The sequence below is a fragment of the Hyperolius riggenbachi genome, chromosome 7 (assembly GCF_040937935.1).
Source record: "Hyperolius riggenbachi isolate aHypRig1 chromosome 7, aHypRig1.pri, whole genome shotgun sequence".
NCBI classification, from domain to species: domain Eukaryota; kingdom Metazoa; phylum Chordata; class Amphibia; order Anura; family Hyperoliidae; genus Hyperolius; species Hyperolius riggenbachi.
In genome coordinates, this window is record NC_090652.1 from 187,773,928 (window position 1) to 187,791,694 (window position 17,767).

At 44.4% G+C, this 17,767-nt stretch overlaps 1 protein-coding gene across 2 annotated transcripts in view; it reads left to right on the plus strand.

Annotated features, from left to right (window-relative positions):
- The window catches only part of PIKFYVE (phosphoinositide kinase, FYVE-type zinc finger containing), a 921,889-nt gene that overhangs the window by 398,604 nt on the left and 505,518 nt on the right, over nt 1–17,767 (plus strand). For both annotated transcript variants that reach the window (XM_068244945.1, XM_068244946.1), the window contains 2 exons: nt 7,157–7,277; nt 16,713–16,808. In XM_068244945.1, coding sequence (XP_068101046.1) covers nt 7,157–7,277; nt 16,713–16,808 — 217 coding nt within the window. The remainder of the gene's footprint in view (nt 1–7,156; nt 7,278–16,712; nt 16,809–17,767) is intronic.

Genomic DNA, 17,767 nt, shown 5'->3' on the forward strand with positions numbered 1-17,767 from the left:
AGCAGGAGGATAAATACAGCAGCAGCAGGAGGAGGAGTGATGTGTGACAGCAGGCAATGTATTGTGTGGACCCTGGCGGTGGGACCACAGACAGCAGGGGAATAAATACAGCAACTGCAGGAGGAGGAGTGACGTGTGGCAGCAGGCAATGTATTGTGTGGACCCTGGTGGTGGGACCACAGACAGCAGGAGGATAAATGCAGCAGCAGGAGGAGGAGTGATGTGTGGCAGCAGGCAATGTATTGTGTGGACCCTGGCGGTGGGACCACAGACAGCATGAGGTTGAAAATCAGCGCGGCGTACTATGTTGGCGCTTTATAAATACAATAAATACATAAATAAATTCATAAATAAATAAATACAGCAGCAACAGCAGCAGGAGGAGTCACGTATGGCAGCAGGCAATGTATTGTGTTGTGGACCCTGGCGTTGGGACCACAGACAGCAGGAGGATGAAAATCAGCGTGGCATAATATGTTGGCGCTATAAATACAATAAATACATAAATAAATTCATAAATAATTAAATACAACAGCAGGAGGAGGAGGCGGAGTCACGTATGGCAGCAAGCAATGTATTGTAATTCCCAGGCACCTCATGTCCTCCTCTTGCCGACAACAGGTGCCAGGAATGTGCCTTCAATCCAGGCCTGGTTAATCTTCAAAAATGTCAGTCTGTCCATGCCCTCTGGTGGGACAGACGAGAGCGCTTCTCGATGACCACGCCACCGGCCGCACTGAAGCATCTCTCAGACAGCGCGCTGGGAGGGGGGCAAGACAATACTTCGAGGGCGTACTGCTCCAGCTCCCTCCAGATGTGCAAGCGCTCCACCCAGTACTCCATGGGGTCCCCAGACTCCGCGCTGCCTGTGTCAAGCCCATTGAAGGACCCCGTGTAGTCGGCCACCATCCGGGTCATGCGCTGGCTGTGACTTTCAGAGAAGGTGGCTGCTGCATGCACCTCCTCTCTCGGCTGCTCTACCGTCATGTAGAACGCCTGTGTCAATGACAGCAGGTCTCCTGGGCGCCTGACGCTGCTGCTGGCCGCAGGCACCGGCTGCTGTGCTGGCTGCTGGACAGGGACAGAGGGGGTGGAAGGCGGGGGGAAGGGTTCCTCCAGTCGCCGAAATAAGGATCTCCTGCAACTCCCTTGCTCGCTGCTCACGGTCTCTAGCAGGCAGAAACTGATCCCACCTCCCCCTCAGCCGTGGGTCCAGGATCATGCTGATGCAGGCATCCTCCCTTGCTTGCATCTGCTTGACCCTGGGGTCTGTGCGCAGGCAGCGCAGCATGTGCGCTGCGATGGGGAACAGGGTGGACCGTCCAACAGAGACATCAGGGTCAGCGTCCTCCTCCTCCTCTGGCCCCTGAGCCTCTTCCTCCTCTCTCCACCCTCGCACCACTGCTGCTGCGCTCCGATGCCCCCCCTCCCCCCAGCAGCAATGTCCAGCACCTCCAACTCATCCTCCTCCAGGGACTCAAATACCTGCGCAGCAGTGGACTGCGCAGGCAGCTGATGTTCCAGCTGCCTCAGGGCCTCCTCTCCCAAATCCACCAAATTGCCAAGTGCCCTGTCCAGCAGACAAACAAAGGGTACCCACTGGCAGAGGGATGCCCGTTGTTCGCTCACCAGGTTGGTTCCCTGCAGGAAGGGAGCCAACACCAAGCAGACCTGCTCCATCTGCCCCCACTGTGCGTTAGTGAGTAGCTGGAGTTTGGTGGTGCAGCTGGTGGCGGCAACAGTGGCATCATAGATGTAGCGTTGGACAGCCCTCCTCTGCTCAACCAGCCACTCCGACATCGCCAGGGTGGAGTTCCAGTGAATTGGCACATCTATAAAGAGGCGGTGTCGTGGCAGGCCCCCGAGCTGCTGGATGTCTGCCAGTTTTGCTGCAGCAGCAGATGAGCGGCGGAAAGTGCACATACGATTCTGCGCCGCTTCTAACAGCTCCTCCATCCCCTGGTAGGTGCGCATGAACTTTTGCACCACCAGGTTCAGGATGTGGGCCAAGCAAGGGACGTGGACCAAGTCTCCCCTGCTGATGGCAGCCAGCAGGTTGGCGGCATTGTCGGACACCACCAATCCGACAGTGAGGCCTCTGGGGTTCTCCACGTCTTCTCCTGCTCCCTGAGGTACCGGAGCACGTTGGCTGCCGTCAAGCTGTTTTTGCCCAGGCTTTTTATCTCCAACAGCGCTTGGCAGTGGCGGGCTTTCACGCTGCTGTTCAGACGGGATCGCTTGGTGGCGGGAGCTTCTGCTTCTCCCCTGACCCCGCACGGTGGCACCACTTACTGGGCGACTGGTGCCGCTGCTGCGCCCGAGGGTGGACCTTCTGCTTCCTCGTTTGGGCTTTCCACCTGGCTGACCCAGTGGGCCGTAAAGGACAGATAGCGGTCTGTCCCAAAACGGCTGCTCCATGAATCCATGGTGACGTGGATCCGCGCACTCACGGCGAGCCAGCAGCCCACGTTCGCCATGGCAAAGCGGTGCAGTGCTGGGATCGCCCTGCGGGAGAAGTAGTGGCGGCTGGGGACTTGCCACTCCGGGATCCCAACCTGCAGCAGCGCTCTCATGTCACTCCCTTCTTGCACAAAGGAATATGGCAGAAGCTGGGAGCACATGGCCTGGTCAAGCAAACCCGTTCAGCACCCTGATGCGCCTGTGGGCAGGAGGCGGCACTTTGGTCACACCGGAGAATGACTTGCTGAGCAGGGTCTGGCGGCGTTTGCCTGCACGGGGGAGGATAAGGAAGCCACTGTGGAGGGAGCTGATGAGGCCACTGAGGACTGGCTGCCGGGGGGGGGGGGGGGGGGGGGGAGGGTTGGGTGGATACAGTGAGTTGTTGCTGCTGCGCTCCTGCTGCTGTTGGATAGGCAGGAGTGTCGGTTGCTGCTGCTGAAATCTGTGCAGTGGCTGTCTGGGTTTAACCACTGCCTGCGCCACTCTCCGTCAGCTTCTGATACTCACTAAACTCATCCAAATGTCTGCTCTCTAAGTGGGTCTGCAGGCACGAGGTACCCAACTTGAGCAGATCGCGACCTCTGCTGAGACTGACTGTTGCAAATTGCACGGGTCACGTCCACTGGGCACTTGGTGAAGTACCGACAGACTGGGGACTTCAACCTGCTCTTTGAGCTTGAGGGCTGCTTTTTTTGGTAGCCTTGGAGGATTGTGCCTTTTTTGGTTTGGTTGGAGGTTTGCTGCGGGTGGTGGCAGCGGCTTAAGCAACAGGCTGTGGCTCCTGCCTTCCACGCCGTGTGCTGGCCGCCTTGCTGCTACCGCGCCTTTGCACCAGAGACGCCTCCTCCTCCGATGACGAGCTGCCTTCAACCAACTGTGCTGGTGGTACTGGTGGCACATAGGAAGGATCCAGCACGTCATCATCATCATCCCCAAACATCTCCTTTTGAGCCTGCCTCAACCAACTCCTCTACCCCAACATCCCCTGCATCACGCCCCTTCTCCTCAGCGCCAACAACAAACTGCTGCACCTCTAACTCCTCCTCCTTGCATGGCCCTGTCATGCCCACCTCAATCTGCTCCAAAACATCCCTGTACATGCTCACAGTCTGACACATGTCTGTGTCTGTGGATAAGAGCAAGCTCAGTGAGGGCAGGCTGGACGATGGGGTCACCGTGACCATGGCCTCAAGCGGTGGTGGAGGCCTGCTGCGGACCGTAGTGCTGGTGGTGGTGGCACTGGTCTCGCTGGTGCTGGAGGCCTGGCTGGAAACGGTGGCTTCCTGCTCCGCCATCATTTCCACCTCAGCCGGCGTCTGACTCTCCAGAATGGGCCGGGGGCGACGACCCGTCTCAAAGATTGGCGCAACGCGCTGCTGTTGTGCCTCTGCTCCCTCCTCCACAACTCTGTGGTCAGTGGCTGGCGGCGGACCAGTCCCAGACCTTCTGTTGCTGCTGGCAGTGGCTCCTGCAATGGCGCTGCCTCTCCTGGTGGTGCCTCGCCCTCTACCTCTGCCAGTCATTGTGCAATATACAAATACAGTACAAAAAAAAATGTAGAAGAGGGCGGGAAAGGGTGTAAACTTTAATAAAGTCTCTGTTGGTGGTGACTGGTGTTGTGACAACAAAAAATGAAAGTTTTTTATGTTTTTATTTAAATAGTAGTATTAAATAGTAGTACTAGTACTACTAACAGCAGTAGTGTAGTCTACAGTACTAACTAACTGGTGTGACGGACAGTGACAATTAAAGTCAGTCACACACGGTCAGACGCAATCAATAGGGTCGGGCAGATGACCGTCACAGGTCACTCACAACGGATGCTGGCTTGTGATGTAACTATTATTTATTACACAGTACAGAAGCTAATAAAATCACACACTAACAGTAGAAAAAATTAACTGAATGGGTAGTAGTACGCAGGTAACTAATAAATCCCTAGTGTACTACAATAACTAAGTCGTGCGGCAGACAGTTGGTGACAATAAAAGTCGGTCACACACGGTCAGACGCAATCAATCAATAGGGTCGGGCTGATGACTGTCACAGAGATGAGGACTCTGGTGAGGCCGCCGGAGAGACAGTCCCGATCGGGTACGTTTCCCTGTCTCAACTTTGTGCATTGCCACTCCATCATCAGGTCCCCATTTTTTGTCCATCCACATCCAGGAAAGAAATATTTCATCAGGGGTTGTCACAACTGTGACTCACAGTATGTTATATATTTGTTAATATGCCCATGTGGACTCCTATATGTGGGCCAAACCACTTCTAAATTCAAAGTTAGACTCTCAGCCCATAAATCTGCAATTTGTAACAAACTTGTTGAGCAAGCAGTTCCGGCACATTTTGTTCAATGTGGCCATCATGTAAATCAATTAAGATGTCAGATTATTGAGAGCATTCCACCAATGAAGAGAGGTGGTAGCAGAATAAAGAAATTGTTATATAGGGAGGCCTTCTGGATCAGGACATTAGATTGTCTTGATCCGAGAGGACTCAATAGAGAATATGATCTCATTCCATTATTATGATCATTTTCATTTCTTTACTGTTTATTCTTTATTTTTTATTGTTATAGTTTATATTCTTTCATTTTTATCTTTATTTAATTTTGGTTTGTATTTTCGTTTTATTTTTTATTATTTTTTATTCTTTATTCCTTTTTATTTTTTGTTTCTTATTTTTCATTTTTTATTTTTATTTTCATATTTATTTTTATTTATTTTTACTTTTATTTTTTTATTTTTTTATTTTCCATGTCTTATTTTTTATATTTTATTTTTTTAAATTTTTAAATTTTTATTTTTATTATTCTTTTTTATCTTTTATTTTATTTTTTTAATATTTTATTTTTATTTTTATTTATCCTATCTTGGGTACATTTTATTTATTAGTTACAGTATGCATTTGGATGTAGTTATGTTTCATGCTGTGGGTATGGCAGGCTGTGTTCCCCCTTTAAACCGTATGCATTTATACTGTTTTGGCCCGTTTCTTCTGCCAGGGCCCTCTCTATACACGTCCTTGCGGTCTGTTGTGGCGCCTTCCGGCTTGGGGTACTCGTTGCCATGGGGATGCGCCTTAGCCGACGCCTGCGGACTAACGTGGACGCACGTGGGACGCAATGTACGCATCACCTCATTGGCTGGTATTCCATCATGCGTACTATCATGCGACCCGTGCGTTCCACGGCGGGGCCTGCAAGTGGCCAGCCGTGATTGGCTCGGCTGGTCATGAGGCGTCTGCTGCGTCTGCGCTCCAATGCGGACACTCTGCCCGCCTTCCTGGGCAGAGTGGTCCGCAGCTGGCTGCGGGAGTTCCTGACTGGTGGGTGGATTCCGGCAATGGCGGCCGGGACGTGACAGGTGAGTGTGCCTGTCTCCTATAGGCCAGTTTTCCTTCATGCAGTTCCCCATCAGGTCCTCTGGTAAAGATAGGACCTGTGATTGGCTTAGATTATAGTTGGCCACTGATTGGTTCATTAGTTAGTGGGCATGTATAAATACTTGTGAATGAATGTATGTATTCAGACTGCCACTTGCTTGAGAAAGAGAAACATCTCGAAACGTCGCACTTGATGTGACAGCCTGTATCTATGGATACTCAATAAAGAGCATTAATACTACGGATGGTGCTGGCTTCATCTATACATTGATTACATCCGGTTGGTTACCGGACGGCCCTGGCACATCCACCAGCATTTCCAGGAAGGAGTGCCTCCTCTACGCTTGTCAAGTATTATTTTATAAAGAAATATCCACATCCTCAGATTAGGTTCCCTTTAAGGAGGGATGCTGAATGAAAAGCTCTGAGTTGAGGCAGATTTATGCAGCTTAGAATCAGACCAATGAAATGGCTGCTGCATTGGATTGATTATTTCCAAGTTCTACAACAAACAAAGTATTTAACCACTTGACGACCAGGGTAATTTGTGCTGATCTGTGCAGCGTGGGCTCTCCAGCCCACAGCAGAGGTCAGCAGGCAACCAGGGCGACCAGACTCCCCCCCCCCCCCCCCCCCCCACTTTTTTCCCCACTAGGGGGATGTCCTGCTGGGGGGGTCTGATCACCGCCAGCACTATGTGGCTAGCGGTGGGGCCCCTCAAAGCCCTCCTCCGCAGCGTTTTCCGCCCCCTCTCTTTTTCCGTCCGTACAGCAGCGCCGTATGATGTAAACAGCAGGGATTACTTCCCTGCATGTTTACATTTAGCTTGTGAACCGCGATCGGCGGCTCGCAGACTGTTCACGTAGACACTATCCGTGAACTGACATGGAAAGGTTTCCATGCTAAACCACTAACGACCTGCCGACGCCTATCGGCATTAGGCGGTCGTTAAGTGGTTAATTAAGAAATGGGGGGGGGGTTGCACATCCCTAAAACATGCTGCAATTGACTGGTTAATTGCTCAGGCATACACCACCTCTATTAGGCTGAAAATGCATGCCCTGCGTCCAAAACAAATGTCATATTCTGTTTGCATGGTAAGTAAAAGTAGTTATGCATATGTTTTTCATCTGATTTGAATGCAAAGTGCGCAGATAGCGTATTAGAGGTGCTGCACACGTGACTTGTTGGTCATTTCAGATGCAGCCTGTTGTGGTATGCGTTGGCCCTCTCTTCGCTGTCCATTAAAAGTATTTAATTGACTGTGTGTATTTTTTAATACTGAATGAAAATATTTTTTTTTTCTTAGATGTGTTTGATGCACATTTGTTGGGTTCTACAGACAGCCAAGTGAAAGAGAAATCTACAATGAAGGCAATTTTTGCAAACCTACTACCTGGAAACAATTACAATCCGATTTCACTGCCGTTGTAAGTATGTGCATTCCCACTTGGGAACTGAAGGGTCAAAGATATTTAGTTTGCAAATGATTATGTGTCCAAACTATTTTAATCTGTCAAATTTATCAATGAAACAATCTTTAAACCATAGGTGTCCTGTATCATTATACTTACTTCCTGCCTTTTGCTGTGGAGACCAGCTATCTGCTTATGCAGTGGCTTGATTTATTAGCAGACACAAGTGCTGTAACTGTGTGCTGCATTCTTTATAAACAGAGGAACAAAGTTGTTGTTTTTTTTTTTTTGTTAACCATGAGCAGCATCAATTGATTTTTTTGCAACAAAAGTAATAGTCATTCTTTCTTAGCAAAGCCCATGGAGCATCTGAGTCAAGAAAAGCCATAAATGTCACCATTCTGAAAACTAGAGACCCAGGCCTACTTAGCTATACATATGTGTGTCAGGAAAGAGTAATAATGAAAGCCGGGCACCAGCCAGCAATTGCTGCTTAATTACACCTTTAATACATCCCCAGGAAATTCCATAAAGTAATACAGCGGAGGCCTAACAGCCTTTTCAAAGGAAAACCTGCTTCTTCAGAGGCAGCAATTACATCTACCATAACACAGAATCAGTTTAACCACCCTGGCGTTCTATTAAGATCGCCAGGGTGGCTGCGGGAGGGGTTTTTTTAAATAAAGAAAAAACTATTTCATGCAGCCAACTGAAAGTTGGCTGCATGAAAGCCCACCAGAGGGCGCTCCGGAGGCGTTCTTCTGATCGCCTCCGGCGGCCAAAAGTAACACGGAAGGCCGCAATGAGCGTCCTTCCGTGTTTAGCTTACTTCGTCGCCATGGCGACGAGCGGAGTGACGTCATGGACGTCAGCCACCTCCAATCCAGCCCTTAGCACTGGCCGGAACTATTTGTTCCGGCTGCACAGGGCTCAGGCGGCTGGGGGGACCCTCTTTTGCCGCTGCTCGCGGTGGATCGCCGCAGAGCGGCGGCGATCAGGCAGCACACGCGGCTGGCAAAGTGCCGGCTGCGTGTGCTGCACCTTATTTCATTAAAATCGTCCCAGCAGGGCCTGAGCGGCACCCTCTGGCGGTAATGGACGAGCTGAGCTCGTCCATACCGCTATGGTGGTTAAATACATATCCAGATAAGAGAGAACGGGCTTAACGCACTTCCTGAACCACCCCACCACCGAGCGCGCGCTCAGTATCAAGTGCCGCCCCGAGCCACTGGTTTGCCGGCAGATTCTGACGTCACCCTCTCGGGAATGTCTCACAGGCATTGCCTGATTGGTCTGCAGGGGAGTCAGGTGATTAGTACGTCACATCCCCTATTTAAGTGTGGCCAGCGGTATTGGTGAGGGGGTGGACCAGGGTCTAGTTACCTAGGCAACTAGTTATGAAGTGTGGCGTGCCTGAAAAACAAAAGTACAAACAGAAAGAAGTTAAAAACAATGAAGCAGTCGCAGAGTATCTTATATTCATTAAAAATGACAATCATATAGTTCATAAAGCAGTAGTGGCCTAAGTATTAACAGTTACATTGCATGATCAAGCTACCTATTCCCACGCAGAATTGAGTATGCACATTACATAACGGGTTCAGTGCATAACCTCTATCCCCGGAGATATTACCCCAATTAGATCCCAATATCCTACTCCCAGCTAAATTTAGACAGGGAAAGTCTGTGGTAATTACCCACACACGTAGGCATAGCCACTATATCCGGATGATATCCAGAATATCTTAAAGGGACCTCATACCGAGTGAAGCATAGTTTGAAATTTAATCATGCTTCACTCTAAAACAAAAAAATTCGGGAGGTAACAGCTCACCCTGTAATTTACAAGATAGATATAGGAGAGGATGGGAAATGGGGAGAAGAAAGAAGATGATGCCGGGCAATAAAGTGCGGAGATAGATTACAATAAATATCAAATTACTATGAACATTTCTTATTTAGTAAGTGTCAGTGCTTGTATAAGAAGCACCATAGTTCATTACGCTCACTAAGTCCTATTCTCCCACAAGCATCAGTTTGTGAGATAAATTTAGCTTCTTCTCTACGTAAGCAGAGTTCACAGTTTCCACCTCTGTATTGGGTATCAACAAGTTCAAGACCACAGAATCGTAGGCAGTCAGCATTACCCCCATGGTCCTCTCTCACATGGGAAATTAATCTTCCTGGCCCCCTCCCTGTTTCAATTGATTTATAGTGTTCTTGGAAGCGTTGTTTAATGGGCCTTGTGGTCTCGCCCACATAAAATCTGCTGCTGGGAGCATCCTGCGCATGTGCAGTATGTGGTTTTCTCAGGCAGGGAACACACTTTATGACTGCCCCTTTAGGCAGGGAACACACTAGATACATTTGTGTGTGTTGTGACCATTCGTTCACACTTCGTGTCATTTTTATCACGTTTCCATGGCTTTTCTAATCCTTCCTTTTAAATTGCACAACTTTCTGCTTTGTTCTGCACAGTGTGGAAATGTTCTGTGAAAAAAAACCATTTGCGTTAAAACACAAAAGCGGATGGTGATCCAGGAATCGCAGGGGAAAATGGCCCTGCAAGTGTGTTCCCTGCCTTAAAGAACATCTGAGGCGACTACTGTAATCTTTTTGTTACTCACCTTGGGGCCTCCTCCAGCCCCTAGAAGCCATTTTATTCCATGGCCGCAGCTCCGGTCCTCTTCAGTCCTCCAGCTAGCCACCCATAAAGATTGTGGCGGATCGGTGCTCCTGCGCAATCGATTGTATCCACACACCCACGTCACCGTGTGCGGCATGCGGAGTAAGAAATAGATTACAGTAGTTGCCTCGGAAGCCCTTTAAAGCGCCTGTGCAGGTGTGGGAGCGCCTGCATGCCCCCGCACGAGAGGCGGCAACGGCGGACATTCTAAAACATTTGTTGGTCCATTAACCTCCTTGCCGGTAATCCCGAACTGAGTTCGGGGTAAACTGGCGCGGAGGATTTCTCAGCTCAGAATTTCTGCAGGGGGCCCGGCGATTCCTAGTTACTCCCCTGGGTATAGGTTTCACTATTTGAAAAAAAAATTAACTCATCTCTAAATATGTCCTTGAAGTTAATTCATAGAAATATTTGAATGAACAAAATGTATCAAAGTTCAACAGGCCTATGAGTTTTGTGTTTGTATGGATTGGGATAACAGTCCAAATGATTAAAATAAAAATAAATGATCAAATAATCAGAAATAAATGAGTTCACAAACAACATATGTGTTTTACAATGTGATTTTTGACATGCTTTTTGAAGGGTACATTAACTTGGAACTTTGCAACTTTCTTGATTTACAGTCAATCTAAAGTCCATACATTCTTCAAGGTATATTCAACATCCTACATAAACAGCATCACCTATTTAATCTAGATTTTCTCTAAGAGCTATACCAAGGAATGTGCTCTCTTTTAGTTATTAGTTTTGATGTACAATAGGTAATTTCAGACTTTCATTGCTTATCTATTCAGTCTCCAGTTTTTCATCACTTAAGGTTATGTTCCTTATCTTTTAGTCATTCCCCTATTTAATCAGCAATGCATTTTATCACTACTTATAACACCATAAATCCTGTTTTTTGGGGGGGCAAACTTGACTTTTGTTGCATGTTTATCTCATTTATTATACTTACATTTTGTTGCTGCTACAATTTATGGTGATCTTCAATTTTGTAATAAAGGTATGCTTTTCTGCATGATGTAGTTTTTTTCCCCTAGTACTGCAATGAGAATAAAAACATGTCTAAAAGTAAGTGAGAGAAATACAAGGTTTATAGAAAACGTATTTACTTGTTTGGCTAAATCAGATATCAAACTGTGCTTAAATTAGGATTCCTGCTATAATTAGCTGGTGACAAGCAATTTGAATAAAATCAATATAAAGAAAATGAATAAATAATCAATTCAGTACATTTGTGCACAAACACAATAAATACAAATAGCTTAATTGTATATGGTTAGCATATGATTATCAATAATAAAACCACAAAATTATGAATATAATTGAATTAACAAGATTTTAATTTATCTATGGTATCCTACAGTCAACCAACAATCATTCGTTTCACTCGTGCACACTGCAGTGAAAAAAAAGAAAGTGGTGTCTGCATAAAAAAAGAAAAATGATAAAAAGTTTAATTAAAAAAATAAATGTATAAAAGTGCAAATAAAATGTAAAAATTTGCAAAAAAATAAAATAAATAAACAATAAGGCAGTTATATTGCATGTACACTAAATTCCCTAAAGCCCTTTACAGCATTGGAGGTTGAATAATTTTGAACGCAACTGTAGATGATACATTTTTTATCTGGAACGGCACTGAAAGCACTTTATTGCAATTTTTGGAATGGCTTAACAAAAATTCCTACAACTTAAAATTCACGGCTGAAAACAGCCAGGAACAAGTTAATTTTTTAGACCTCACTGTTTTTATTGAGCAAGGACAAAACGGCACAAAAACATTTTTTTAAGCCTGTAGACACAGTTTCATTAATATGGACAATTGCCATCATTTTAGATGGCTAAGCAAATTCCCCTAAGGACAGTTTTTAAGGCTATGAAGGAATTGCATCAAAATGGAGGACTATGATCAGGAAGCCTTTTCACTGCAAGAAAAACTGATAGAAAAGGGCTACCCAGATGAAATCACGACCATGGCAAAAGAGGATGTCAGATTACGCAAAAGAGCAGATCTATTATTGGACAAACCCTGAAAAGCAACTGAACAAGACTGTGCTAGGAATATCATTAATTATTCATCACAAGCCAAAGCAATCAGAAAGATCATACAGAAACATTGGTGTCATCCACAGTCAGACCATCAATTCTCCCTCAAAACCCTAAAATTGTGTACAAACGAGCCCCAAATTTAGGCTCCCTTATAAATCCCTACCATTAAAAACCAGAAAATTAAGAGGAAGAAAGGTTATTTTAAAAACTGCGGATTTTGTAAAATGTGTCGTGAAAGTTGCTAGAGTGAATGGGGTGGTGTCTGCATTAAATGATGCCTCCTTTCAGATCTATGGGACTCTTAATTGTGACACAAGGGGCGTGATTGATGTCATAACATGCCCATGCAATAAGCAGTATGTGGGGCACACGAAAAGACAGCTGAAAGAAAGTTTGCAGGAACATCAAGAAAGGAAACCAGAAACATCCTTTGTCCCTACACTACAAGGAATCACATAACTATTCATTAAGAGAATCTAAATTGTGTGCAATACAGCAGGTGACAAAACCAAATCGAGGTGGTAATTTTATAGCTGAAATGTCACACAAAAAAAACTGTGGATATTCAATCTAGAATCCCTTGTACCCAGTAATTTAAACAAGGATTTAGAGCTTTTTGCCTTCTAAACAACAACAGTGACAGGTTCTCTTTAAGAACCAAAATATTAGGTACTCTGTCCCCTTTAAGATTCTGCAGACACACTCAGCAGATTGATTGACATGAACCGCAGTATATGAGACAGGACAGGAAGTGACATGCATGATAGGCGGGACCTAAACACATATTTTTTGTTTTCACCAAAGACCAACCAGAAGCTATGCTCTGATGAAGGGAGGCGTTCCTCCTGAAACTAGTAAGTGAAGGAACGAGGATGGCCGGTCTGCAGTAAGCTCTGCAAGTAACAAGTGCACTGTCATCTGATCCCATCCAGGACGGAGCCAGACCTGTTTACTGGGGGAGACCCATTGCACCACTACATCTGCCACGCTAGCTGTACCGCCGGCCAGGGTTAGCTAAGCATGAGTTTGCATTGCCACTGCCTAAACTGTGAGGACAACGAGGAACCGCCAACTGCTCTGCCGGAGATCACTCAATCCGAGATTACTGCAACAGGGATCTGTGAGTAGTTCAGCTCTCCTGCCAGTCTCGCTTACCACTTATCTAGGTGAAACTCTTTTTCTGATTAATACTCTACTGCCTAAAAGCAGTACTGAACTATTACCACAACTCCAAAAGGAGCATTGGCTTACAATCATCAATTGCATAACATAGACTATTACCCAACAGGTAGCAAGTGATTACACCAAATAACTTTGCGTATTACAGACCAATTAACACTGGGATTTGTGCAATATAACTGCCTTATTGTTTTTTTATATTTTCTTTTATTTTGCAAATGTTTGCATTTTATTTACTCAATATTTTATCATTTTTATCTTTTTCATGCAGACACCACTTTCTTTTTTTTTTTCACTGCAGTGTGCACGAGTGAAAGAAATGATTGTTGTTTGACTGTAGGATACCATAGATGATCAATTAAAATCTTGTTAATTAAATATTATGCATATGCATAATTTTGTGCTTTTATTATTGATAATCATATGCTAACTAGATACAATTAAGCTATTTGTATTTATTGTGTTTGTGCACAAATAAATGTACTGAATTGATTATTTATTCATTTATTTGTATTGTTTTTATTCAAATTGCTTGTCACCAGCTAATTATAGCAGGAATCCTAATTTACGCGTGGTTTGATATCTGAATTAGCCTTACTTAACTTGAATGTATAAGGGGTAACCCCAATACTTCAAACCAGCTGCTGAAATATAGATTTAAAGGTGCAAATACCATACTGTGATTATACATATTATTTACTTGTTTGTTGTGTGCTTTTTGTTTTTGTTTTTTTATTATGCAGGGTTTGTGTTTTTAAAAGTAGGTGGGGCTATAGGATGCAACTAAATGTTATTTTTATAGTAATATCACCATCTTTTTGTCATAGCTGGTCCTGGTTATCTAGTAGTTCCCCCCCCCCCCCTCTTGTTGATATCTTTCTATGTAGTTATTAGGCTTGCTCAAATCCGAATTCGGGAGAAACCCGGATACTAGCTAATTACAATCAGCTGTGCGGGCTGGCGGGGGGATCAATCTTACCTCTCTAACATCTTCTTCGGTCCGTCCCTCGGCTAATATCCGGGTTTCACCCGAATTCGGATTTGAGCAACCCTAGTGGTTATATATACATTTCTGTGTAGTCTAGTGCCTAGGCTCTCAACAGGTGGTACATGTACCCCTGGGGGTACTTGGGTTTTTTCAGGGGATACTTGAACTTGCTATTGTCATTATTTAAAAAAATAATGAATCCTGTACGAATAACCCTAACCACTTCACAAATGAGGGGTTTTACCCCTTGAGCTCCAGAGCAATTTTCACCTTTCAGTTCTCCTTCCAATCATTTGCCAATAACTTTATCTCTACTTATCACAATGCAGTGAACTATATCTTGTTTTTTGTCACCATTTAGGCTTTCTTTGGGTGGTACATTATGCCAAAAATTATGCCATGTTTTTAATGGGAAAATAAAAAAAAAATTGAAAAAACAAAACCTTATTTTTCAGTTTTTTGCCATTATAGTTTTTAAATAATGCTTGCTACCGTAATTAAAATACACATAATCACAGTCTCAATATTTTGTTTGCAAATAAAGTGCAATTTTTCAGTTTTGCGTCCATCCCTAATAACAAGCCCATCATTTATAAAGTAACAGTAATATACCCTCTTGACATACATACTAAAAAATTTCAGTCCCTAAGAAAACTATGTATGTATTTTTTTAATTGTATTTAAAAAAAAATGGTAACTATTGGGGAGTGTGGGAGGTAAGGGGTTAATTTAAAATGTAAAAATAGGTCTTTGCATGTAAAAAATGCTTTTATATGTAGTTTTACTATTTGGCCACAAGATGGCATCCGTCTTCTTTTTAATGCGTCCTGTAAGCGAAATATGTACACTTACAGGAAGTGTACCGAGGATGGGAAACTTTTATTTTTTAGAATGATTGTGCAGCTTCTCATAGAAGCCGCCGATCATTGCTACGGGGACTTAGATCAATGAATAGGAATTGCTTTCCCATTCATTGATCTCCAGGTGAGCGGACGGCGACATGAACGAGCGCGGACAGCGGTGGTGGCAGCGGGGGTACATATATATTTACTCCCCTGGGCATTTAAATGAAGTTTAAAGTGGAGTAGATATACTGTACAGAAGCTGTGAAGTGGCTAAATATTTATTATTTATTTATTGTATTTATAAGGCGCCAACATATTACGCAGCGCTGTTATGTTATGTTGCTTGTTGGCAGTCACAGAGGTCAGACGTTTCTTATAGTTAGTATGGTACAGTATAGTATAGTATATAGTATAGTGGGCAGCACGGTGGCATAGTGGTTAGCTCTCTCGCCTTGCAGCGCTGGGTCCCTGGTTTGTATCCCAGCCAGGGCACTATCTGCAAAGAGTTTGTATGTTCTCTCCGTGTCGGTGTGGGTTTCCTCCGGGCACTCCGGTTTCCTCCCACATTCCAAAAACATACGGATAATTATAAGTTAATTGGCTCCCCCTAAAAATTGGCCCTAGACTACAGTACTTACACTACATAATATAGACATATGGCAATGGTAGGGATTAGATTGTGAGCTCCTTTGAGGGACAGTTAATGACAAGATATATATATCACACACTGTACAGCGCTGCGTAATATGTCGGCGCTATATAAATACTAAATAATAATAATAATAATAATAATATAGTTGTCCGCCAGCTTTGCACGCATCTCAGGAGGGATTTTGTCCCACTTCTCTTTGCAGATTCTCTCCAAGTCGGTAAGGTTTCGTGGCTGATGTTTTACAACTTGAACCGTCAACTCCCTCCACAGATTTTTTTTTATTGGATTTAGGTCTGGAGACTGGCTAGGCCATTCCAGGACCTTCATCTGCTTCTTTTTGAGCTACTCCTGTGTTGCCTTGGCCATGTGTTTTCTGTCATTGGCATGCTGGAATACCCATCTACAAGCCATTTTCAATTATCTAGCTTTAGTGAAGGTGGTGCCCACCCAAGATTTGACAGTACATGGCCCCTTTGTTGCAGAAAAACACCCCAAAGCATAATGTGTCCACCTCCATTTTGATGGTGAGATGTTGTTTTGGGGGTCATAGGCAGCATTCCTGTAATGCACGGTCACTAGTGGCAAAATCTATCATTGGATGGATACCTAAAATCCCATGCAGCTGGATGTGATAAGAAAAAGTAATATGCTACTGGTTAACCTCTCATATCAGTCATTCACATAAGATACTTGCATTGGTTGCAAACAGGAGTTAAAGAGGAACCGCAACAATCTATCGTGGAATGTATTACACTGTTCAGGACACCCAATTTTTGTTGATTATTCTCATCTCATTATCAGAAACCCTTCCTATAGCTCTATATTGCTGTTCTTTGGTACGCAATCCCGCTCTCCAAGTGACGTTTAGCCTAGGCTATGTGATAAGAAAATATAGGCAATTTTATTAATTGTTATCTTCAGTAAAGTTCCTCTTTTTAATTATTATTTTAATCATGACTTAATTTGATGCATGTCTCTGATTTCTTAAAACAATGAGTGCACTGATAAATAATGGCTTATTCATCAATTTCTTGTTTTACTGCAGTGATCCAGATAAGCACTATCTAATGTATGAACATGAGCGTGTACCTATTGCTGTATGTGAGAAGGAGCCAAGTTCCATCATAGCATTTGCTCTCAGGTATCCTTCCTCTTTTATCTTAGCAAATTAATTTCATGATTTAAAGTGAACCCCCTTTAACACCTATTCAGCAGGAGACCTTAGGCAAGTCTCCCTAACACTGCTACTGCCTATAGAGCGCGTCCTTGTGGCTGCAGCTCTGGCGCTTTGAGTCCGCCAGGAGAAAAGCACGATATAAGTGTTTGTCTTTTTTTTCTTTTTTGTAATGCCGTTTGTCCCTTGTGTCTCCACGAGAGGCTCCTGTCTCCTGCAATTCAGCCCGAAAGCCTGACCGAGTTGCGCTTCACTTTGTGGCCAGGCAGGCCCCCCTGTCACGCTCCCTTCAGTGCAACACACTCCCTTCAGTGCAACACACTCCCAGGGACAGGGTGTAATGGAGAGTGTGCCTGGCTGGGCTGCGCATACCGATGAAGTGTGACTCATCAAGCTTTTTGGGCTAAATTGCAGGGGACCGGAGCCTCTTGGGGAGACAGTGAGGAACAAGTGGCCTTAAGGGCGCTTAAGGAAGCCCCAGGTAATTATGGTACCTGAGACACTTCTCGTCTCAGGTACATTTTAAAGCAGTGGTATGTAAATCATTTAATTCACTATTTATGCTGGTTTAATTTTCTTAATTTGATGATTTAAAAATGCAGAATGTTAATATTTTTAAAGTGAATGAAAGCTGGATCAATTTTATGTTCAAGTGGCTATATCTCTGTATTTGTAATTTTTACTTGCTAAAAGTCATACTTCTACTCTCTGTGTGGAATTTTATTCCTCCCCCTGCAACCCTTTGGTAGCCCAAGTAGGAACATCATATGATATATGGCTATGGCAGATAGACACTTGGTTAGAATATGTAATTTATATTAAATTCTCAAGAGGTAGCGCTCACAGTTTGCATATACTATCTGTTAGAATTGAAGTATTATATGCTTGAATTCGTAGGCCTCAGTTACTTTAACTGAGGTTAGTTA